The sequence below is a fragment of the Globicephala melas genome, chromosome 7, assembly GCF_963455315.2.
Source record: "Globicephala melas chromosome 7, mGloMel1.2, whole genome shotgun sequence".
NCBI lineage: Eukaryota > Metazoa > Chordata > Mammalia > Artiodactyla > Delphinidae > Globicephala > Globicephala melas.
In genome coordinates this window covers 26,674,306-26,700,756 of record NC_083320.1, presented here as the reverse complement: position 1 = coordinate 26,700,756, position 26,451 = coordinate 26,674,306, and the positions used below count along the sequence as shown (strand labels likewise).

Genomic DNA, 26,451 nt, shown 5'->3' with positions numbered 1-26,451 from the left:
AGGCCCAGCGGCCATGGCTCACGGGCCTAGCCGCTCCGCGGCATGTGGGATCTTCCCGGACCGGGGCACAAATCCGTGTCACCTGCATCAGCAGGCGGACTCCCAACCACTGCACCACCAGGGAAGCCCAAATCTTGACATTTGATAGTGTAAGTTTCTCCACCTTGTTCCTCAGGGGTGTCTTGGCTGTTATTCTTGTTTTTCACTCCTCTGTATATATTTTTTTATTGAGGTATAGTTGATTTATAATATTATATAAGTTTCAGAAATACAACCTAGTGATTCACAGTTTTTAAAGGCTGTACTCCATCTTCTGAATAATTTTTAAAAATAGCTTAATTTCCATTAAAAACCTGTAGAATTTTGTTTAAAAATACACTGAATTTGTAAATCAATTGGAAGATTTTTGAGATTTTAAAAATTTTGGTATTATGATTAAAGGTCATCCATCCATGAATATGGTGTATCTCTTCATTTATTTAGGTCTTTAATTTCTTTCAATAAAACTTTGTAAATTTCTTCTCTAAAAGTCTTTACATATTTTGTTAGATGTATTCCTAGGTACCATCATATTTATTGTTTCATGTAAAAGGAATTGAAAAATACAACTGACATATACTGAACATGTCCCACAACTCTGCTAAACTTTCTTATTCAAATAATATTACTTGTTGTTTCTTTTAGCTTTTTATTAACCAAACATATTATCTAAAAGTCATGACAGTTTAGTTTCTTTCATTCAGTCCTAAAACCTTTATTTATTATTATTTATAACGTTCCAACCATGCTAGATAGTCTCACCAGTTCAATAATGAACAGAAATGACCAAAGGACATATTGTTTTGTCCCTCATTATAAAGGAAATGCTTTTAATTTTTTATAATTAAGAATAATAAGGGTTAAGAATGATTGTAGTTTTTTCGGTATATTCTTTATCAGAATGTATGCCTACTTTGCCAAAAGTATTCTTTTAAGTATATTAATGTTGAACTTAATCATACACTTTTTGTGAACCTATTGAAATGATTACTTGGCTTTTCTTCTTTAATCTAATTATGTGGTTATTACATTAACAAATTTTTAAATGTCAAAGCAACCTTCGATTCTTCTTGAGGAAAATGCTAGGGGTTTATCAATTTCTTTGCAAAGAACCAGCAACTAGATTTATTTTCTATATTGTATCAATATATGGAAATTCATTGCATATGTATGTTTCTATGTTTCACTGATTCCTATTGTTTATTAGGATAGATAAAATATTTTGTCATATTTTTCCCCTCAGTTAACTTAAACTTATACATTCTTTTCTTTTCTTTTAGTGGTTTTCCTAGAGATTACAATGAATCCTTAAGTTATGGCTTTTAGAGTATAAAACAAATTATTCTTTTTACCACTTCCCTGAAAACAATGGGACATTAGAAGACTTTAACTCCATTTACTCTCCTCTTTCTTTGTTATTGTTGTAAGGCATTTTAATCCCATATATAAAGCTCTACATTATATTACTGTTATTATTTTCATCGTCAACATTTAAATTACCCATATATTTATCTTTTCCATTGTTCTTAGCTTCTTTCTACAATTCTGTTTCCATCTGGGATCATGTTCCTTCTCCCTTTGCTATTATTATGTGTAGATTTGCTGTCAACAAATTCTTTCCATTTTTATTTATCTGAAACCTTTGTATATCATCATTTTTGAAGGATATTTTTGTGGATATAGAATTCTAGCATTTTTTTTCTTTCAGCATTTTAATATTTGCATTTTTATTTGGCTTCCGTTGTTTCTATTGAGTAAAGTCTTATGGTTGCCCTCATTTGAAGGTAATGTGTATTTTTTTACCCTGACTGCTTTTAATATTTTCTGTCTTCACTTTTTAGCAGGCTTGCTATAATATGTCTTGATGTAATTTCTATGTATTTGTTATTTTTGAGGTTCACAGAATTTCTTGAATCTATGGGTTGATGTCCTGTTTTAGTTTAGGAAATACTCTCTATTATTATCTGTTCAAATGTTATTTCTGTCCTATTCTCTCTCCTTTCTGCTAGAGTCTAATAACATATATGGTTAATTTTTTTCACTGATTTACAGTTCTCTAATTCTGTTTCTGTATTTTTAAAATTCTGTTTTATCTCTGTGCTTCTATTTGAGTATTTTTTATTAATAAGTCTTTTAGTTCATTAATCATATCTTATGCTCCATCTAATTTGTAGTTAAACTCATCATCTGGTGAAGTATTAATTTCACATGTTATATTTTGAGTTTGAGAATGTTCATATGACTCTATTTTTAAAAAATAGATTCCAAATATCTGGTAAAATAATCTGTCTTTTTCCACTTGTTCTCTATTTTTTCAACATATTAATCACAGCCATTTTAAAGATCTTGGCTATTAAATCCAATTATCAGAATCACTTGATGGTTTGTCACTATTGTCTGTTTTTCTCTCTTGAAGGCTGGTCATATGGTCCTGTCTTTTGGGATGCCTAGTAATTTTTGATTGAATGCCAGATCGTATTTTTTAAAAAATCATAAAGACTCCAAATGATGTAATCTTTCTCCATAGAGGGTTCTCTTTCCCTACTGCTAAGCAGATAAACAGCAGGTTTCTCTCCTTTCATCTATTCAGGGAGTGCACTCAGTTAAGCTTGGGTTACCGCCCTACTATGGTTTTCTATATCTGATTTGTTCCTGGCCCTTCAAGGTTTTCAGCTAAGTGTTTGGTGTATTTTACAGAATTTCCCCTGATCATTCAGACCTTAAGAAAAAAAAATCTTAAGAGTATACTGAGGAGTGCCACACTGCTTTAAAGGGGTTTTTGTCATTGATGTTTTTTTTAAGCCTCCTGTTCTCTGCAGCCCAGGTATTTAGCAAATGTTATGAGGAAAACATTGGTCAAAAATGTTCTGAAGTGAAAAATGGCCATGTGCTTCAGGTCTCCCAAAACACACCCAACAGCATCCCCCATACCTATCATCTATTAGCATCTGAACCAAATTTGAAAATTTCTGCCAAAGCTCCAGGGCAAAAGTGGTTGCAGGAGCCAGCTATCCTAGGTGTTTCCCTCTCTGAAGACATATGCTACATCTTCTCCTCTAACCTTTATATTTGTTCATTTCTCTTCATATCTTACAATTCTTTTTTCTCTCTGTATTTCATTTTATATAATTTCATTGAGATCTATTTTCTAACCACCAATTCTCTCTTTAGTTTTATCTACCTATTTCTTAATCATATTACTAATTTTCTGATTTATTTTCCTTAAACATATAAACTTACTTAATTTTGCATTCTGTATATGATAATTGCAGTAGCTGAAGTTATTTTTGTAAGGATGTGTGTGTGGGGGGGGTGGGAGTTTGTTTTTGCTGACTTTCTTGATGTTGCTTTGTTGCTGTGTCTGATTTTATTTTTTTTTTTAATTAGGAATTCACATTTATTGGAATTTTATTCAGGGGAATCCTGGAATTTTATTCAGGGTGGGAGTTTGTTTTTGCTTACTTTCTTGATGTTGCTTTGTTGCTGTGTCTGATTTTATATTTTTTTAAAATTAGGAATTCACATTTATTGGAATTTTATTCAGGGGAATCCTAAGGGAAACTATTGAGAGTTCATTCCCCTAGAAAGGATATACATTTATTTCTTCCAGCCATCTGGAACAGCTAACCATTTTAAAATGCAATTCTTGTCTTTTTTTTAATTAATTAATTTGTTTCTTTTTTATTTCTGGCTGTGTTGGGTCTTCATTGCTGCGCATGGGCTTTCTCTAGGTGCTGCAAGCAGGGGCTACTCTTTGTTGCGGTACATGGGCTTCTCATTGTTGTGGCCTCTCCTGTTGTGGAGCACGGGCTCCAGGAGCGTGGGCTTCAGTAGTTGTGGCACGTGGGCTCAGTAGTTGTGGCTCACAGGCTCTAAAGGGCAGGCTCAGTAGCTGTGGCACATGGGTTCAGCCACTCTGCAGCATGTGGGAATCTTCCTGGGCCAGGGCTCGAACCCGTGGCCCCCACATTGGTAGGCAGATTCTTAACCACTGCACCATCAGGGAAGCCCACAATTCTTGTCTTTTCAAGTAAAACTCTTAGGTAGAATGATTTCAGACTTTAAAGATGTAAAAGGCCTGACGTGTCATTACAAATTCTATGCAGAAAATCTATTTTCCATTTTTCAGCCAGAGCCCAAGGCAAAGAAAGGCAAGTTCTTTACATTGCTGTTCAGCAGGTCTGAGTTCCAGTTCATGCACTCACCAAGTGAGTAGCATTGAAGGCTCTTGGCTTTATGCAGGATCTTTTAATATGTCTCCTCACATCTCCTGGATTCTAGGCTTTGCCTCCAGTCTCTATCAAGACTACTAAACAAAAATTTCTACTTCTCTTTCTCCTTTCTTTCCTTCCTTTTTAATTCTGAGGATTTCCACTTTTTGAGCCAGGTTAGGCATTCACTGTAAAAAATATTCTTATGACATAATCACCTCTGCCTCCTTCACAGCCCTTAACAGAGTACCTTTACACACAGTAGACGTTCGGAAATTATTTGTTGAAAGAAGGAAGGAATAATGAGCAAACTTAATTCAAAAGACAAAATTAATTGTGAATTTAATTTCACTAAGCTTAGCAAAAAGTTTAAAGCAATTTCCTCAAATGTAATTTCTCAATGGTAAAAGATGGTTTTTAAAATAAACTTTTAGATTCTCTAAGAGCCCAGCAAAAGTGAGGTAACCCTTTTTCTATAGTTTTATAGCAGCAATGAATTTTTCCATTAAAATTGGTTAAAGGAGTAGTCATAATATACATTGTATCATTTACAACAAAGAAAATAAATTTGTGTAGCATTTTTTCAATTCATGATGTAGTCGATACCTTTCATTAACTTGTTCACTTTTTCATAAGCAATATATTTTTACTTTATACGAAAATGTCTTGCATACTTTAACAAATGATAATAAAGTTATTTAAAATTCAAAAAAAATTTGATACTTTACATTCTAATACTTTGTATCCAGAAGCTTTCCTAAGATAATTATCCCACCATATTACTGGAATCGAAAGTTCAGCATTGGATCTGGCTAAGTGATGTAATTAAAAAGTCACTTTGATCTTTAAAAAACTGTTTCAATAAAATGCTTTTGTTGGACATCATACTACAGCAGGGTGAAGAGTAAAATAACATTATGACATTGCAGTGCTTCTCAGGGAACCCAACATGTAACAGAGATAAATACAGACACTTTCAAATTTGTTGTGGAGAAGAGATTAAGCAATAGCTAAATGGGATATGTTATTAAGAAATCAGTTTTGAAAGTAGAAAAGGCAATTCCATTTCTGTCCATGAAGTAATAAACAAATGGGACCTAATTAAACTTAAAAGCTTTTGCACAGCAAAGGAAACCACTGACAAAATGAAAAGACAACCTACCAGTGAATAGGAGAAAATATTTGCAAATGATATGACTGATAAGGGGTTAATATCCAAAATTTATAAACCACTCATACAATGCAACAGCAAAAAAATAAACAACCCAATCAAAATATGGGCAGAAGACCTAAATAGACATTTTTCCAAAGAAGACACACAGATGGCCAATAGGCACATGAAAAAATGCTCAACATCACTAATCATCAGAGAAATGCAAATCAAAACCACAATGAGATATCCCCTCACACCTGTCAGAAAGGCTATTATCAAAGAGTCTACAAATAACAAATGTTGGTGAGGATGTGGAAGAAATGGAACACTTGCACACTGTTGGTGGGACTGTAAACTGGTACAGCCACTATGGAAAATGGTATGGTGTTTCTTCAAAAAACTAAAGATACAACTACCATATGATCCAGCAATTCCACTAGTGGTTACCAGTGGGGAGAGGGAAGGAAGTAGGGGGGAGATAGGGGTATGGGATTAAGAGACAAACTACTATGTATAGAATAAATAAGCAACAATTATATAAGGTACAGTACAGGGAAATATAGCCATTATCTTGTAATAATTTTGAATGGAGTATAATCTATAAAAATATTGAATAACTATCTCATACATCAGAAACTAATATAATATTGAAAATCAACTATACTTTAATTAAAAAAAAGAAGTACACCTATGGGACTTTTATCAAACAACTGTTTTCAGAACTTGGACAACAGGTAGCACATGACTTATCCCTGAGAGAAGAAAAACAAATGAGATCCGATAAATCTACCAGCTTTTTGCACAAGGATGGGGGTCCAAGAAGAGTGTGTCAGTCTAGAAGATTTTAAGATACAGATGTTAAACTTTGGGGAGAAAAAGATGGCTACAACTTATAGAGGAGACTGCCATAAAAAAAGGAAGCTTCTCAGAGAAAGGGCTCCAGAAATTCCATAGGGCACATTTCATTCTTTTGTCAAATAACAATCTACACATGCATAGAATGAAACAACAAAGGCCAGTCTAAGGTAATTTAATTTCAAGGGAAAGAAAAAAGGCAGGAAAAAAAGAACAAATAATATATGAGAGAAATAAAAAAACAAATAACAAAATCAAAATGATAGATTTAAACCTAACTATAGGGGATTAGCTCAAAATGGCAGAGTAGAAGGATGTGTGTTTACCCCTTTTTACAAGAATACTGGAATCACAACTAACTGCTGAACAACCATTAAAAAAAACCTCTGGAACATACCAAAAAAGATACCCTACATCCAAAGACAAAGGAGAAGCCACAAAGAGAGAGTAGGAGGGATGCAATTGCAATAAAATCAAATCTCATACTCTCCAGGTGGGTGACCCACAAACTGGAAAACAATTATACCACAGAAGCTCCCCCACTGGAGTGAAAGTTCTGAACCCCACATCAGGCTTCTGAACCTGAGGGTCCAGCAATGGGACAAGGAGACCACAGAGAATCTGGCTATGAAGGCCAGTGGAATTTGATTGCAGGACTTCCACAGGTCTGGGAGAAACAGAAACTCCACTCTTGGAGGCCACACACAAAATCTTGTGTGTACCAGGACCCAGGGGAAGAAACCAGTGACCCCATAAGAGACTGGGCCAGACCTACCTGCTAGTATGGGAGGGCCCCCTGCAGAGGTGGGGGGTGGCTGTGGCTCACTGTGGGGACAAAGACACTGGCAGCAGCAGTTCTGGGAGGTACTAATTAGTGTAAGCCCTTCCAGCGGCCACCATTAACCCCGCCAAACAGCCTGTAGGTTCCAGTGCTGTAGGCTCAGGCCAAACAACCAACAAGGAGAGAACACAGCCCCATCCATCAGCAGACAAGACAAGTGGATTAAAGTTTTACTGAGCATGGCCCTGCCCACCAGAGGGACAAGACCTAGCTCTACCTACTACCAGTCCCTCCTATCAGGAAGCTTGCACAAGCCTCTTAGATAGTCTCATCCAAGAGAGGGAAGACAGCAGATGCAAGAAGAACTACAATCTTACAGCCTGCAGAATGAAAACCACTATCATAGAAAATTAGACAAGATGAAATGGCAGAGGATTATGTCCCAGATGAAGGAACAACATAAAACCCCAGAAAAACAACTAAGTGAAGTGGAGATAGGAAACCTTCTGGAAAAAAATTCAGAATAATGATAGTGAAGATAATCCAGGATCTCAGAAAAAGAATGGAGGCAAGAATCAAGAAGATGCAAGAAATGTTTAACAAAGACCTAGAAGAACTAAAGAACAAACAAACAGAGATGAACAATACAATAACTTACATGAAAAATACACTAGAAGGTAACAATAGCAGAATAACTGAAGCAGAAGAATGGATAAGTGACCTGGATAACAGAGTGGTGGAAATCGCTGCTGCAGAACAGAATAAAGAAAAAAGAATGGAAATAAATGAAGACAGTCTAAGAGACCACTGGGACAACATTAAATGCACCAACATTCACATTATAGAGGCCCCAGAAGGAGAAGAGAGAGAGAAAGGACCTGAGAAAATATTTGAAGACATAATAGCTGAAAACTTGCCTAACATGGGAAAGGAAAGAGTCACCCAAGTCCAGGAAGCACAGAGTGCCAGGTAGGTTGAGCCAAGGAGGAACATGCCATGACAGAGTAATCAAATTGACAAAAATTAAAGACAAAGAAAAAATATTAAAATATTTGCAAACAAATCAATGGACAAAGCATTAATCTCCAAAATATATAAACAGCGTATGCAGCTCAATATTAAAAAAACAAACAACCCAATCCAAAAATGGGCAGAAGACCTAAATAGGCATTTCTCCAAAGAAAACATACAGATGGCCAAGAAGCACATGAAAAGCTGCTCAACATCACTAATTATCAGAGAAATGCAAATCAAAACTACAATGAGGTATCACCTCACACCCATTACAATGGGCATCATCAGAAAATCTACAAACAACAAATGCTGGAGAGGATGTGGAAAAAAGGGAACCCTCTTGCACTGTTGGTGGGAATGTAAATTGATACACCCACTATGGAGAACAGTATGGAGGTTCCTTAAAAAACTAAAAATAGAATTACCATATGATCCAGCAATCCCACTACTGGGCATATACCCAGAGAAAACCATAATTCAAAAACACACTTGCACCCCAATGTTCATTGCAGCACTATTTACAATAGCCAGGTCATGGAAGCAACCTAAATACCCATTGACAGACGAATGGATAAAGAAGTTGTGGTACAGGTCCTGGTGGGGGCAGGGACTCTCATGGCAGCCTCTAGAGTCAATTATAGGAACTCTGAGTCTGATACTCCCAAATCATGATGGAATTGCAAGCATAGGTTGGCTGGTGATGCAATTCAGCAAAAGTCAACGAAAGCATTAGATATGTCATGTTTTTGGATTGGAATAATCAACATTGTGAAAATGACTCTACTACCCAAAGCAATCTACAGATTCAATGCAATCCCTATCAAACTACCACTGGCATTTTTCACAGAATTAGAACAAAAAATCTCACAATTTGTATGGAAACACAAAAGACCCCAAATAGCCAAAGCAATATTGAGAAAGAAAAATGAAGCTGGAGGAATCAGGCTCCCTGACTTCAGACTATACTACAAAGCCACAGTAATCAAGACAGTATGGTACTGGCACAAAAACAGAGACATAGATCAATGGAACAGGATAGAAAGCCCAGAGATAAACCCACGCACATATGGTCACCTGATCTTTGATAAAGGAGGCAAGAATATACAGTGGAGAAAAGACAGCCTCTTCAATAAGTGGTGCTGGGAAAACTGGACAGCTACATGTAAAAGAATGAAATTAGAACACTCCCTAACACCATACACAAAAATAAACTCAAAATGTATTAAAGACCTAAATGTGAGACCAGACACTATGAAACTCTTAGAGGAAATATAGGCAGAACACTCCATGATATAAATCACAGAAAGATCCTTTTTGACCCACCTACTAGAGTAATGGAAATAAAAACAAAAATAAACAAATGCAACCTAATTAAATTCAAAAGCTGTTGGGCTTCCCTGGTGGCGCAGTGGTTGAGAGTCTGCCTGCCGATGCAGGGGACACGGGTTCGTGCCCCGGTCCGGAAAGATCCCACGTGCCGCGGAACAGCTAGGCCTGTGAGCCATGGCCGCTGAGCCTGCGTGTCTGGAGCCTGTGCTCCGCAATGGGAGAGGCCACAACAGCGAGAGGCCTGCATATCACAAAAAAAAAAAAAAAAAAAAAAAAAGCTGTTGCACAGCAAAGGAAACCATAAACAAAATGAAAAGACAACCCACAGATTGGGAGAAAATATTTGCAAATGATGTGACCGACAAGGGATTAATCTCCAAAATTTACAAACAGCTCATGCAGCTTAATATCATCAAAACAAACAATCCAATCAAAAAATGGGCAGAAGACCTAAATATACATTTCTCCAAAGAAAACATACAAATGGCCAAGAGGCCCATGAAAAGATGTTCAACATTGTTGATTATTAGATAAATGCAAATCAAAACTGCAATGAAATATCATCTCACACCAGTCAAAATGGCTATCATCAAAAAAATCCACAAAATAAATGCTGAAGAGGGTGTGGAGAGAAGGAAACCCTCCTATGCTGTTGGTGGGAATGTAAATTGGTACAGCCACTATGGAGGACATAGGGAGGTTTCTTAAAAAACTAAAAACAGAGCTACCATATGATCCTGCAATCCCACTCCTGAGCAAATATCTGGAGAAAAACATGGTCTGAAAGGATACATGCACCCCAATGTTCATTGCAGCACTATTTACAATAGCCAAGACACAGAAGCAATGTCAATGTCCATCAACAGAGGAATGGATAAAGAAGATGTAGTACATATATACAATGGAATATTACTCAGCCATTAAAAAGAATGAAATAACACCATTTGCAGCAACATGGATGGACCTAGAGATTGTCATACTGAGTGAAGTCAGACAGAGAAAGAGAAATATCGTATGATATCGCTTACATGCAGAATCTAAAAAGAAATGATACAAATGAACTTAGTTACAAAACAGAAACAGACTCACAGACCTAGAGAACGAACTAATGGTTACTGGGGTGGGGGGAGGATGGGGGGAAGGGATAGTTAGGGAGTTTGGGATTGACATGTACACACTGCTATATTTAAAATGGATAACCAACAAAGACCTACTGTATAACACAGGGAACTCTACTCAATATTATGTAACAACCTAAATGGGAAAAGAATTTGAAAAAGAATAGATACATGTATATGTATAACTGAATCACTTTACTGTACACCTAAAATATCACCTAAACATTGTTAATCAACTATACTATAATATCAAATAAAAAGTTAAAAAAAACAGAAAATAACAAGTGTTGGAGAGGATAAGAAGAAATTAGAACCATTGTATGTTATTGGTAGGAATGTAAAATGGTGCAGCCACTGTATAAAACAGTATGATGGTTCCTCAAAAAATTAAACATAGAATTACTATGTGATCCAGCAATTCCACTTCTATGTTTATGCCCCCAAAGAACTGAGAACAGAGACAAAAACAGATATTCATATACTAAATAAGCACACAATAGCCAAAAGGTCAAAAAACCCCATGTCCATCAACAATGGAATAAACTGTGACATATAAAAACAATGTATTATTATTCAGCATTAAAAAGGAATGAAATTCTGATACATGCTACAAGACTATGAACCTTGAAGACATTATGGTAAGTGAAATAAACTAGACAAAAAGTGGAAAAAAATCCCTAATTATATCATAATTACATTAAATATAAATGGTCTAAATACTCCAATTAAAAATCAGAAACTTTCAGACTGAATAAAAAAGACCTAAATATATAATGTCTACAAGTAAACCACTAAATATAAAATCATAGATAAGATACAAATAAAAGTATGAAAGCAGATATACCACCTAAGCACTAATCACTAAATTGCTGGAGTAGATATATTAGCATGAGTGAAAGTAGATTTCAGGGATAGGAACCAACATATTATAATGATAAAAGGGTCAAGTCATAAAGATATAAAAAGAAAACTAAACATCTATGCAGGTACTAACCAAACTTCAAAATACATGAAGCAAACACTGAAATACATATAAAGAGAAATGGAAAAATCCACACCTACAGAGATTTTAACACAAGTAGGATGGAAATCAATAAGGATATAAAAGACGATCAGTATTATCAACCAAATGAAACTAAAAAACACTTATAGAAAACCTCATCAAAAAAATAGGAAAATATACACTCTTTTCAAGTATGCATCTAGACAGACTATATGATAGGCCATAAAACAAATCTCAATAAATTAAAAGGACTAAAATCATACAAAGTATGTTTAATAATCACAATGGAATTAAATTAGAAATTAGAGTGATATTTGGAATATCCCCATATATTTGGAAATTAAACATAATTCTAAATCACCCAGGGTCAAAGAAGAAACCATATGACAAATCAGAAAATATTCTGAACTGAAAACACAATATGTTAAAATTTGTGGGATGTTAAACAGTGCTCAAAAGGAAAATTATAGCTTCCATGGTTATATTAGAAGAGTGAAAATCGATTTTTTAAATTTCTACCTTAAGAAGATAAAAAAAGAGAGGGAGGCAAATTAAATCCAAAGTAGGCATCATTTACTTAGGATACCACCACACACTCAGTGGAATAGCTAAAATTAAAAGAACTGATAATATTGTTATAGCAAGAATGGGGAACAACTGGAATTCGCATACATTGTTGGTAGTAATGTAAAATGACACTATCCAAAAACAATGACACAAAAGTTGTGTGTTTATAGCAGCTTTATTAATAGTAGCCAAAACCAGAAATAGCCCAAGTGTCTAAGAGCTGATGAATGGATAAAAAATTGTGATACAGACCACAAGGAAATACTATTATGTTTTATATTCCCTTTTAATACTCATTCCCCATTGTTATTTCCTCTCACTCAGACCTAGGGACACATACAGAATGAAAGTGAGGGGATGGAAAAAGGTATTCCATGCAAATGGAAATCAAAAGAAAGCTGGAGTAGCAATTCTCATATCAGACAAAATACACTTTAAAATAAAGACTACTACAAGAGACAAAGAAGGACACTACATAATGATCAAGGGATTGATCCAAGAAGAAGATATAACAATTGTAAATATTTATGCATCCAACATAGGAACACCTGAATAAATGAGGCAAATGCTAACAGCTATAAAAGGGGAAATCGACAGTAACACAATCACAGTAGGGGACTTTAACACCCCACTTTCACCAACGGACATATCATCCAAAATGAAAATAAATAAGGAAACACAAGCTTTAAATAATACATTAAACAAGATGGACTTAATCGAAATGTACAGGATATTCCATCCAAAAACAAAAGAATACACTTTGTTCTCAAGTGCTCATGAAACATTCTCCAGGAGAGATCATATCTTGGGTCACAAATCAAGCCTCGGTAAATTTAAGACCTTGAAATAGTATCAAGTATCTTTTCTGATTAGAACACTGTGAGATTAGATATCAATTACAGGAAAAAAACTGTAAAAAATACAAACACATGGAGGCTAAACAATACACAACTTAATAATGAAGAGATCACTGAACAAATCAAAGAGGAAATAAAAAATAACCTAGAAACAAAAGACAATGAAAACAGGATGACCCAAAACCTATGGGATGCAGCAAAAGCAATTCTAAGAGGGAAGTTTATAGCAATACAAACCTACATCAAGAAACATCTCAAACAACCTAACCTTACACCTAAAGCAAGTAGAGAAAGAAGAACAAAAAAACCCCAAAGTTAGCAGAAGGAAAGAAATCATAAAGATCAGATCAGAAATAAATGAAAAAGAAATGAAGGAAACAATAGCAAAGATCAACAAATCTAAAAGCTGGTTCTTTGAGAAGATAAACAAAGTTGGTAAACCATAAGCCAGACTCATCAAGAAAAAAGGGAGAAGACTCAAATCAGCAGAATTAGAAATGCAAAAAGGAGAAGTAACAACTGAGACTGCAGAAATACAAAGGATCATGAGAGATTACTACAAGCAATTATATGCCAATAAAATGGACAACCTGGAAGAAATGGACAAATTTTTAGAAAAGCACAACCTTCTGAGATTGAACAGGAAGAAATAGAAAATATAAACAGACCAATCACAAGCACCGAAATTGAGACTCTGATTAAAAATCTTCCAACAAACAAAAGCCCAGGACCAGATGGCTTGTCAGGTGAATTCTATTGAACATTTACAGAAGAGCTAACACCTATCCTTTTCAAACTGTTCCAAAATACAGCAGAGGGAGGAACACTCCCAAAGTCATTCTATGAGGCCACCATCACCCTGATACCAAAACCAGACAAAGATGTCACAAAGAAAGAAAACTACAGGCCAATATTACTGATGAACATAGATGCAAAAATACTCAACAAAATACTAGCAAATAGAATCCAACAGCACATTAAAAGGATCATAGACCATGATCAAGTGGGGTTTATCCCAGGAATGCAAGGATTCTTCAATATAGACAAATCAATCAATGTGATGCAGGATATTAACAAAGTGAATGATAAAAACCATATGATCATCTCAATAGATGCAGAAAAAGCTTTCAACAAAATTCAACACCCATTTATGAAAAAAACCTCCAGAAAGTAGGCATAGATAAAACTTACCTCAACATAATAAAGGCCATGTATGACAAACCCACAGCCAACATCGTTCTCAATGGTGAAAAACTGAAACCATTTCCACTAAGATCAGAAACAAGACAAGGTTGTTCACTCTCACCACTATTATTCAACATAGTTTTGGAAGTTTTAGCCACAGCAATCACAGAAGAAAAAGAAATGAAAGGAATCCAAATCGGGAAAGAAGAAGTAATGCTGTCACTGTCTGCAGATAACAAGATACTATACATAGAGAATCCTATAGACTCTACCAGAAAACTGCTAGAGCTAATCAATGAATTTGGTAAAGTTGCAGGATACAAAATTAATGCACAGAAGTCTCTTGCATTCCTATACACTAATGATGAAAAATCTGAAAGACAAATTAAGAAAACACTCCCATTTACCACTGCAGAAAAATGATAGGAATAAACTTACCTACGGAGACACAAAAGACCTGTATGCAGAAAACTATAAGACACTGATGGAAGAAATTAAAGATGATACAAACAGATGGAGAGATATACCATGTTCCTGGATTGGATGAATCAACATTGTGAAAATGATTACACTACCCAAAGCAATCTACAGATTCAATGCAATCCCTATCATACTACCACTGGCATTTTTCACAGAACTAGAACAAAAAACTTCACAATTTGTATGGAAACACAAAAGACCCAAAATAGCCCATGCAATCTTGAGAAAGAAAAACAGAGCTGGAGGAATCAGGCTTCCTGACTTCAGACTACACTACAAAGCTACAGTAATCAAGACAATATGGTACTGGCACAAAAACAGAAATAGAGATCAATGGAACAGTATAGAAAGCCCAGAGATAAACCCACGCACATGGTTATCTTATTTTTGATAAATGATGCAAGAATATACAATGGAGAAAAGACAGCGTCTTCAATAAGTGGTGTTGGGAAAACTGGACAGCTACATGTAAAAGAATGAAATTAGGACATTCCCTAACACCATACACAAAAATAAACTTAAAATGGATTAAAGACCTAAATGTAAGGCTAGACACTATAAAATTCTTAGAGGAAAACATAGGCAGAACACTCTATGACATAAATCACAGCAAGATCCTTTTTGACCCACCTTCTAGACAAATGGAAATAAAAACAAAAATAAACAAATGGGACCTAATGAAACTTAAAAGCTTTTGGATAGCAAAGGAAACCATAAGCAAGACGAAAAAACAACCCTCAGAATGGAAGAAAATATTTGTAAACGAAGCAACTGACAAAGGATTAATCCCCCAAATTTATAAGCAGCTCATGCAGCTCGATATCAAAAAACAAACAACCCAATCCAAAAATGGGCAGAAGACCTAAATAGACACTTCTCCAAAGAAGATATACAGTTTGCCAACAAATACATGAAAGGATGCTCGACATCTCTAATCATTAGAGAAATGCAAATCAAAACTACAATGAGGTATCACCTCACACCAGTCAGAACGGCCATTGTCAAACAATCTACAAACAATAAATGCTGGAGAGGGTGTGGAGAAAAGGGAACCCTCTTGCACTGCTGGTGGGAATGTAAACTGATACAGTCACTGTGGAGAACAGTATGGAGGTTCCTTAAAAAACTAAAAATAGAACTACCATATGACCCAGCAATCCGACTACTGGGCATGCACCCTGAGAAAACCATAATTCAAAAGGAGTTATGTACTACAATGTTCATTGCAGCTCTATTTACAATAGCCAGGACATGGAAGCAACCTAAGTGTGCAATGGATAAAGAAGATGTGGCACATATATACAATGGAATATTACTCAACTATAAAAAGAAACGAAATTGAGTTATTTGTAGTCAGGCGGATGGACCCAGAGTCTGTCATACAGAGTGAAGTTAAGTCAGAAAGAGAAAAACAAAAACCGTATGCTAACACATATGTATGGAATCTAAAAAAAAATAATAATAATGGTTCTGGAAAACCTAAGGGCAGGACAGAAATAAAGATGCAGACATAGAGAATGGACTTGAGGATATGGGGAGGGGAAAGGGTAAGCTGTGACAAAGCGAGAGAGTGGCATGGACATATACACACTACCAAATGTAAAATAGATAGCTAGTGGGAAGAAGCCACATAGCACAGGGAGATCCACTCGGTGCTTTGTGACCACCTGGAGGGGTGGGATAGGGATGGTGGGAGACACAAGAGGGAGGAGATATGGGAATATATGTATATGTATAGCTGATTCACTTTGTTATAAAGCAGAAAGTAACACACCATTGTAAAACAATTATACTCCAATAAAGATGTTTTAAAAAAATAAAATAAAAAAATAAACAGTAAGGAGAAACCAGACCGAAATTCCACACTTTGCTTGTTAATCTGCTCAGCTACATATCCAAGAGTTCAATGCTTACAAGTTCTATTTTCCACTCAGCAGTAGAATATTATTCAGCCAACTTTTCTTCCATTTTATAATAAAGATCACTTTTCTTCCAGTTTTTAATATTTCCTTCTGAAATCTTACCAGAATCACCTTAGATGTTCATATTTCTTTCTAGTAACATCCTATTCTTGACAATATATCTATTCTCTAAGATGATATCACCTTTGTCTTCTATCCTCCTCACTTCCTTCTTAGCTTTCATTGGAATTTAGGCTTTTTTTTTTATCACACACCTCAAAATTCTTCCAGACTGTACCCAATTAGCCAACTCCAAATCACTGCCACAATTTTAAGTATCTATTAAAACAGTATCCTACTTCCTGGTACCAAAGTCTGTATTAGTTTCCTAGGGCTGCCATAACAAACTGCCATAAATTAGGTGGCTTAAAATCACAGAAATTAATTTTCTCATAGTTCTGGAGGCCCAAAGTCCAAAACTGAGGTGTTAGTAGGGCTGAGCTTCCTTTGAAGGCTCTAGAGGAGAACAGTTCCTTGCATCTTTCCACTTCTGATGGCTCCTGATGTTCCCTGGCTTGTAGTAGCATAAGTGTACTCTCTGCTTCCGTCTTCACAAAGTCTTCTTTGCTGTATCTCTGTGTCTCAGATCTCTCTCTCCATTCTCCTATAAGCGGACCAGTCACAGGATTTAGGGCCTATCCTAACCCCCAAATCATCTTACCTCCAGATCCTCAACTTAATTATATCTGCAAAGACTATTTCCAAAGAAGGTCACTGTATTAGTTTGCTAGGTCTATCACAACTAAGTACCACAACTGAGGGTTTAAACAACAGAAATTTACTCTTTCACAGTTTTGGAGGCTAGAGGTCAGATCAATGTTTCAGCAAGATTGGTTTCTTTTAAAGACTGTGAGGAAGAACTTATTCTATCCCTCTGTCCAGCTTCTGTTTTTGCTGCCAATTTTTTGGTGTTCCTTGGTCTGTAAAAGTATAAGTCTGATCTCAATCTTCATCTTCACATAGCATTCACTCTGCATGTATGCATCTGTGTTCAAATTTCCCTTTTTATAAGGACACCAGCCATATGTCATCTTCACGTGGCATTCACTCTGTATGTATGTTCAAATTTCCCTTTTTATAAGGACACCATCCATACTGGGTTAGGGTCTACCCTAATCACATTTTAACTAATTACATCTGCATCAAACTTATATCCAAATAAGCTCACATTCTAAAGTATTAGGGATTAGGACTTCAACCTATGAGTTCTTGGGAACACAATTCAACTCAGAACAGTCACATTCATAAGTACCAGGAGTTAGACCATGGACATAACCTTTTTTTTTGGGGGGGGGATGTAAATATTTTGCCCAGTATAGTTGTTTGCTTTTTTTTTTCTTTCAATACTTTGAATATTTCATTCCACTCTTTTTGCTTGCATGGTTTCTGAGAAGTTAGCTGTAATTCTTATCCTTGTTCTTCTACAGCTGTTTTTCTCTCTGCTATTTTTCAAGATTTTCTGTTTCTTTGGTCTTCTGCATTTTGAATATTATGCCTAAGTATTTATTTTTTGGTATTTATCCTGCTTGATGTTCTCCTGCTTCAGTTTCGTGAATGTGTGGTTTGGTGCTTGTCATTAACTTTGGAAAATTTTCATGTATTATTACTTCAAATATTTGTTTTTGCTCTGTTCTCTTTCTCTTCTTGGTATTCCAATCACTTATCTGAAACACAACCTGAAATTGCCCCCAAATTCTTGGATGTGCTGTTCTGTGTTATTCACTCCCTTTTCTTTTTGCATTTCAGTTTGTGAAGTTTCTATTGACCTATATAAGCTTGCTGATTGTTTCTTCAGCCATGTCCAATCTACTGATGAGCCCATGAAAAGCATGCTTCATTTAGGTTACAGTTTTTTTTTGTTTCTAGCATTTACTTTTGATTCTCCTTAAGAGTTTCCATCTCTCTGCTTACATTAACTATCTGTTCTTGCATGTCTTCTACTTTACCCATTAAAGACTTTAACATATTAGTTATTTAAGAGAATTCCAATACCTTTGCCATATTTGAGCCTGGTTCTGATGAATTCTTTGTATTTTCAGAGTCTTTTTTTCCCTATCATGCCCTGTAATTTTTTGTTGAAAGCTGAACATAATGTCATAGGATCTGAGGTAAACAGGCCTTTATTGTGAGATGTTACGTTAATCTAAGAGTCTGAGTGGGACTGCGTTTAATGCCAGTTATAGTTGTAGGTGTCAGAGGCCTCGAACTCCTCCAGTGTCCTTGTTTTTGTCTCCCCTGTTAAATAGTTCTCCTCAGAGGGACTATATATTTTGCAGCTGTAACCCACTGTTACTATACTGGGGTTCTGTTGGTGTTATGGTAAAGAATGGGGGAGAGAAAGCATATCTACTATAGTAGCATAACTTACTATAATCTTACAATTAAATCTCAGTCTTTTGGTGGGTCTGTGTCCCTGGTCTGTGACTTTAACAAGTGTTTCTTATTTTCCACCCCCATTCTCTCTTAGGTGAGACAGAAAGGCTACAGAGGGCAGGAGTGGGAGAAATGCTCTTCTCTCAGATGGAATAAGGCTCTGGTAAAGTTTTTTTTCCCTGAAGAGTAAACCTTATAATAGATAATGCTCTAGGCTTATTTCATAAAGGTTACCCTTCCCTTCCATTCCAGAGCCACTAGGGATCCTTTTTGGCTCTTCATTCTGAGAACTTAGTTGGGTGCCTAAAGGTAAAGTCCATGGAAGTGTGAGGTGTGGGGTTCCCTTAGGCTGTAGTCCCCAGGAGTTTTTCACTCTCAGACTAGTCCACACTCAGCCTCAAGCAATTCAACAAAATTACCACTTAAGTGCTCCTACCAGTTAGTTTATGATTGCTATAGTTTCTGCTCCAGGTAAGCAGATCTTGGCTGTAACTCTTTGGATTTGCCTGTCTCTCCATATTTCGGGTTGGCGGTTTGCTCTGCAACCTCAATTATCTGATGGGTTCATGAAAAGGCACTGATTTTCAGTTTGTTCACCTTTTTCTCGCTGTAAGGACAGTTGTGACAACTTCCAAGCTCTTTACATGTTGGAGCTGAAACCAGAATCCCCCTAATGTCTTTAATAGCATGATGATTTTTTTTGGTAACTTATACATGTAGTTATTGCAGTGAGAATATTGATCGGCCAACTATATATACTATATGCTACCTAGTAGCGGAAGACTGCCACCTCTCTCCATTGCCCTTATATAAGCTGCTCTCAACCAGTACCCTAGAGAGTTAAACACTATAGAAAATTATTTAAATAATTATTTTCTAAATTCTGCCAAGGATGTTACATAGCTAGTACCATTCTAGATGCATAGGAGTTAGTTTATTACATAAAATGGATGCCTTAGCCATTTTATCCCTTAATATTTCAATGTGTATTTCCTAGAATAAGTATATTTTCTTACATAACTGCAAAATATCACATTCAGGAAATTCAACATTGACACAATATTTTAATACAATCTAGCATCAATAGTACAGTTTTGTCAATTGTCCCCATATTTTCCCTCCAAAAGAACTGTGATCTGGATCATATATTCATTCAGTTGTCATATATCTTAGTCTATCTTTCAATCTGAAGCAGTTCCTCAGGCTTTCTTGGCTTTTATTACATTGGCTTTTTTTTTTTTTTTTTAAGTATACAGGCCAGTTTTCATTTCTTAATAGCATGTTTCTGATTTTGGCTTTGTCTGATGTCTCCTCATGGTTAAATTCAGGTTATGTATGTCTGGTCAGAATACTACATAGTGATATTGTATCCTTCTAATAGGCTACATTAGTTTTTTTTATTTTTACTGTTCAAGTTTTTAAACATACGCAAAAGCAGGGAGAATAATATAGTGATCCCTTATGTACCTACCTCTCCAAATTAACCTTTTACTGATCTCACTTCATCCATCCTCTTCTCCCTTTCTTTCCTTCACTTCATTGCTTTGCTCTGATATTTTCAAGCAAATTCTTAACATTGTCCTGTTACCCATTTCACTACTGAATGCATCTCTTAAAAATAAGGCCTTTTCCTCACATAACCACAATATCATTATCACACCATCAAAATTATCAATTATTCCTGAACATTATCTAATCATCAGCTGTGGTCAATTTTTCCCAATGATCTCAAAAATGTCTTTTCAGGGTTCTTGTTCAAATCAAGACCCAAACCAATTCCACACACTGTCTTTGGTTGCTGTGTTTCTCACATCAGTGTCATTCAAGGCCTTGGTGGGTCTCAGGAGTGCTGGCTCCTCCCCTGTCCTTCCGCTGCTCCAGCCCAGCCTGTTTGGCGCTCACCTCTCCTACCTCCTGCTGAGTCCGGGGCAAACCCACACAACTAGGGCCTCTCCTCCAGCCCCTGCACAGCATGGCCTGTGCCACAGGGACCCTGGGACCTGGAGGTCACTGTTCTCGGCTGTTCCCTTCTCTGAACAGACATAGGCTACGTTAGTTTTGATCACTCAGGCAAGGTTATTGTCTGGTTCTCTACCATATAGTTAAGACAATATCAATATCCTGCTCCTCATCAAACTTTTCCCCAATCCTGACCCCAGACTTTTCATGCATTGATGCTTCTTACCCAGTCAATCTTTACTATGATTATTGCAATGATTCTCTAATTTGACTGCTCACTCCACATTTCTTAATCAGTATCCTACTCTATGCAAAAGTCTTCCCTTTCCCCTTTTAATCTCTCTCTTTCTCTCTCTCTCTCTCTCTCATCAGGATACACTCATGGCTACCTATATTTTCACTGGGTTAATTACTGTCCTTAGCTATTTCAATGCTCAAAGAGCCCCAGATTTGGCCAGTGGAAGCCTCTCCAAACAAGCTCTTGGGTTTTTTTTTTTTTTTTTGACATGCCCCCATCATTTTTTTTAAACACTTCCTTGCCTTCTGGTAACAATAAGATGTCCCAGGCCCATTTTATAGCCCCTCTTCCCCAACCCTGGAGATCAGACACTTCTCCAAAGATCTATATTTCCTTTCAGTAAGGAATAGTATTAGAAAACAGAATGAGTGCCACATGTTCTCACTGCTATCATGGTAAGTTTGAGTCTAGTCTTGTCATATCCAATTTGGTAGCCATTATCCAAATGTGGCCATTTAAATCAAAATTAATAAAAATAAAAATTCAGTTCCTCAGCTGCACTAGTCACATTTCACGTGGTCAATAGTTACATGTATTTAGTAGCTACCATATTGGACAGCACAGATATTTACAGAGCATTTTCGTCATTACAGAAAGTTCTATTAGACATTACTGTTCTAGACCCTTTCACAAAGCAAATCAAGGAAACACACACACACACACACACACACACACACACAAATTCTCACTCTCCATTGCCTTTTAAATATCTTTCTACATTCCACTACAATAATTCTTTCACATATTAATTATTTATTGAGCATATACTATTGGACAGTTACTGTTCAAGACCTTGTAGGTTCAGAAATACACAGTTCCTGTTCTCAAAAAACTTACAGTGTAATAAGAAGACAGAAAAATAAATGGAACATTATTATAAAATAATGGATTATTATTATAACACAGGGTGCTACATCATTATATACCCCATAGTGGGAATATCAAGGAAGGCTTCCTGAGAGAAATGACATTTATTAAATTTAGAAAGGTAAATAACTATTACCCTGGAAATTTGGGGGATAAGTTGGGGGTGGGGTCATTTGCTGTTCTCCATCATTTTTTCCCACCTCTGTTACAATTACTAAAGTGCTTTTCTTAATCTCCCCTAAACCCTTTCAATATTCTGTTTATCTTTCCAAACCCATCTTTTATGGTGCATTTCTAAATGCCTCTAACCAGATAAAGCTCCTTCCCCAATTCCCAAATATACAGTCTTTACTGATTTCAAGCACATAAAAGATTTGGTTTAGCCACTGTGGAAAACAGTATGGAGATTCCTCAGAAAACTAAAAATAGAATTACCATATGATCCAGCAATCCCACTCATGAGCATATATCCAGACAAAACTATAATTCAAAAAGACACATGCACCCTTGTGTTCACAGCAGCGCTACTCACAATAGCCAAGACACGGAAACAGCCTAAATATCTGTCAACAGATGAATGGATAAAGAAGATGTGGTACATATATACAATGGAATACTACTCATACATAAAAAAGAATGAAATAATGTCATTTGCAGCAACATGGATGCAACTAGAGATAATAATACTAAGTGAAGTAAGTCAGAAAGAGAAAGACAAATACCATATGATATCACTTATATGTGGAATCTAAAATATGACACAGATGAACCTATCCATGAAAACAGAAATGGAATCATGGACATAGAGAACAGACTGGTGGTTGCCAAGGGGGAGGGGGTTGGGGCAGGGATGGAGTGGGAGGTTGGGGTTAGCAGATGTAAGCTTTTATACAGAGAACGGATAAACAACAAGGTCCTAGTATATAGCACAGAGAACTATATTTAATATTCTATGACAACCATAATGGAAAAGAATATTAAAAAAAGAATGTGTATATATATATATATATCTGAATAACTTCACTGTACAGCAGAAATTAACACAATACTGTAGATCAACTTCAATAGAAAATATTGATTAAAAAAAGATTTGGTTTATTTTTGTTGTTATCAATGTACTAATGGATAAGAACATGGCTTGGGAATCAGACTTATTGTTTACTAGCTGTATGACCTCGGGAAAGTTACTTAATCTCCCTAAACTTCAATTTCTGCATCTAAAGGTGGGATTGATAATGCCTCATAGCTTTATGTTTGAGGACTAAATAAAATAATGTACTGAAAATGCTTAGCATTATGACTGGAATATGGTAAATTATATGGTCTACTAGTAACAATGTTAGACGTGTTTCTTCCTTTGTTTGCTGGAAGTTTTAAATTTGTTCACACTTTTCCAGGCCAATCTTTATATTATCAAGGCATATGCAGTACTTTAGTAATATTGAGCAAATCCCCTAAATTATTCAGATAGATTCCTTCCAGTCAGAATATTAAGGCATATTCAAATGTGAGATATTTTTGATAGACAATTCTATTTATAACTATGAAATTACGAAATCATTTTCAAATATATTATTTCTCTATTGTTTGTAGTAACTTTAAATAAAAATTATTAAATAAAATATAATTTCATATATAAAAACTTTAAATAAAATATTTTCCTATTAGGTTTATTAAATATGTAAAATTTCTTTAAATTCTGAAATAAAACTTTCTTAAAAATTTCAAGTTGGGAAAGCATACTACTAATACCTGAACTACTAAATGGCAAAAATCAATCTATTAATAAAAATTAATTTGTCAGAATTCATGTTCCTATTTATAAAAGGATCCTATAAAACCAAATTTGAAACTGGTTCCTAATGAAACAAAGCATCTTGATTTTTTTATAGAAATATATTTAAAAATAGTTAATGTAGTAATAATCAAAAACAATATTAAATCAAGGATAATTTCTTTCCTTTGACATATTATTTAAAACAGATAGCTAGTGGGAAGTAGCTGCATAGCACAGGGAGATCAGCTAGGTGGTTTGTGACCACCTAGAGGGGTGGGATAGGGAGGGTGGGAGGGAGGGAGATGCAAGAGGGAAGAGATATAGGAACATATGTATATGTATAACTGATTCACTTTGTTATAAAGCAGAAACTAACACAACATTGTAAAGCAATTATACTCCAATAAAGATGCTAATATATATATAGTAAAATAAGGCATAAATAAATAAACTTGATCAAACATTTCCCAGATTTTCCCAAATCATCACCATTATTATTCATTCCCACAATAAATATTTCATATTGGCATATAAAAAATATAAGAGAAAAAAAGCACATTATACCATGAGAACTAGAGATAATTTTGCTCTCCATCACAGCTTATTTAGATATGCACTGAAAGATGCATATCTAACATGTTGCTAACAAATGAAAAATATGCTTTTCAAAATGGACGCTTTTAATGAAGCATATTTTATTTGCAAAAAGGGTAAGCATGGTCATCTAAAACTTCATTGCTTATATGAAAAAGGAGTGCTCACCAGGTTTAACAAATACCAAACATAAAAGGGAGAGCAATGTCATTTCCTCCAAAATAACTGAAAACCCTGCAGATTGTTACTTTTTTCTTCACTAAGCAAAAGGCAAATATATAATACACTTGTGTTTTCCTTGTTACCCTTACTAGTAAAATTTTAAAATCAACTTGATATGTACATTTCTTTCAAACTCGTTTAAGCATAATAGTGATTTAAAAAAATGGAAATGTGAGAAGTTTCAGAATACACTGCTATGTTTAAAAATTATTAAATCCCACTTATTCTAAACAACTGTGTACAGTTCATATCCTCTAACTTGTGAAATATATTGACAATAAAATCTTTGTTCATGTTTTGCCAAAGGCGACCTTACCTGCGGAGTCCAATAAAAAGTAGGGCTCAATCTGTAGAGTTTTCGTTTGTGGAAACTCTGAAGTGGCCTTGTTCGAGCTGCTGTACTCATGATAGTCAAGGATGGAGATTTCAATCTTGTCCTGTCTTTTCTCCTTTTCTTACTGTGCTTCTGGTTAAGTAACCAGCTACTGGAGGAAGAGAGCTCATCTAAATTCTCTGAAGCACTGATATGCCATGAAATAAATGGGAGTGGAGGGAATAAAACAAAACAAACAAAAAAGACAAAGAAAACTAAATGTAAATCACCTTGATCTATTATGACAGAAGAGTATTAATTTTAGCCAATTTTGTGGTAACAATCGATGAAAGAATTAATATTAATGGGAAATTGCATTTCAAGTTGTGAATACAGAATTTCTATTTTCTCCTGCAAAACAAATATCCCACAGGTTAGAAATGCTTACATGAGTTCACTAGTACAATGTAAACGTTCACTGTAAATCAATAATTCATGAATATTACAGTGTTGAAACTACTTACATCAAATTCTTTTTGAATAAGGGTGAAATTATACAGGATTACAGGTTTTTAAAGGGCTAAAATCTCATCACTACATCATTAGCTGCTCTTACATAAGCATTACATATCGTTTCAGTGAATTTTGAAACAAAGATGCAATCCGACTACATTTTAAGAATCTTTTCAAACTTCTGATGACACAGAAGCCACAAACTATAAAATATTAAAACAGATCACACAAACTACACATGAAATAAGCATAATTTTATAATCATTCTTCATATTAATTTTTAAACATTTATTTAAATATTTTAAAACATCAAAACATCAGGAGGAAGTTAATGCCTGTCACCACATAAATTTAAATTCATTTATACCAGTATATTATATATAAAATATTCGGCTTTTTGGGCACTATAATATACCAGTTTCAACCTTATTTATATAAGACGAAAGCTAGTCAACTTAGCATTCTAAGATCAACAAGTGAAACTGCTGTACATGTTATTGCTAATCAACATATGAATTCTAAATGTGCTATTTTGTTCAGGTATAATCAGTGTTTAATGGTAAACATAAGATATGGTTTTTCTATAGCAGTATCATTGGTTTTGAATATTTACGGCTGCTATAAGATATTCTATTATCTTGTAGATAAAGCAAGTAATTCAAGAACTTTACATAGTAATAAGAAACAAGAAATAAAGGTACCTGAATGGCTTATGTTGGTGAAACCAAAATAAAATATAGAATTTGGTGACTACATATAAATAAAATTGAGTATGTACTACTGGCCAGACCAGTATAGGTAAATTGGTCTGGCCCCTGCCGCTGGCTCTCCTGCTGCATCGTGAATCACACTCCGTCTGGTTCCCTGTGTTCCAGCTGCACTGCCTCCTTTCATTTCAAATAACTCGCACTCACTACTCACTATTATATATAATTTCTGCTTCCTGGAATTTTCTCACATCCTCCTTCACTTACATAATTTC

General features: G+C 35.3%; 1 protein-coding gene across 8 annotated transcripts in view; it reads right to left on the bottom strand.

Moving 5' to 3' along the window:
• Positions 1–26,451, bottom strand: part of KANSL1L (KAT8 regulatory NSL complex subunit 1 like) — a 145,441-nt gene that overhangs the window by 29,489 nt on the left and 89,501 nt on the right. For 7 of the 8 annotated variants that reach the window (XM_030853120.2, XM_030853110.2, XM_060301890.1 and 4 more), the window contains exon 6: positions 24,960–25,164. In XM_030853120.2, coding sequence (XP_030708980.1) covers positions 24,960–25,164 — 205 coding nt within the window. The remainder of the gene's footprint in view (positions 1–24,959; positions 25,165–26,451) is intronic. The other variant, XM_030853079.3, reaches the window with a different exon arrangement.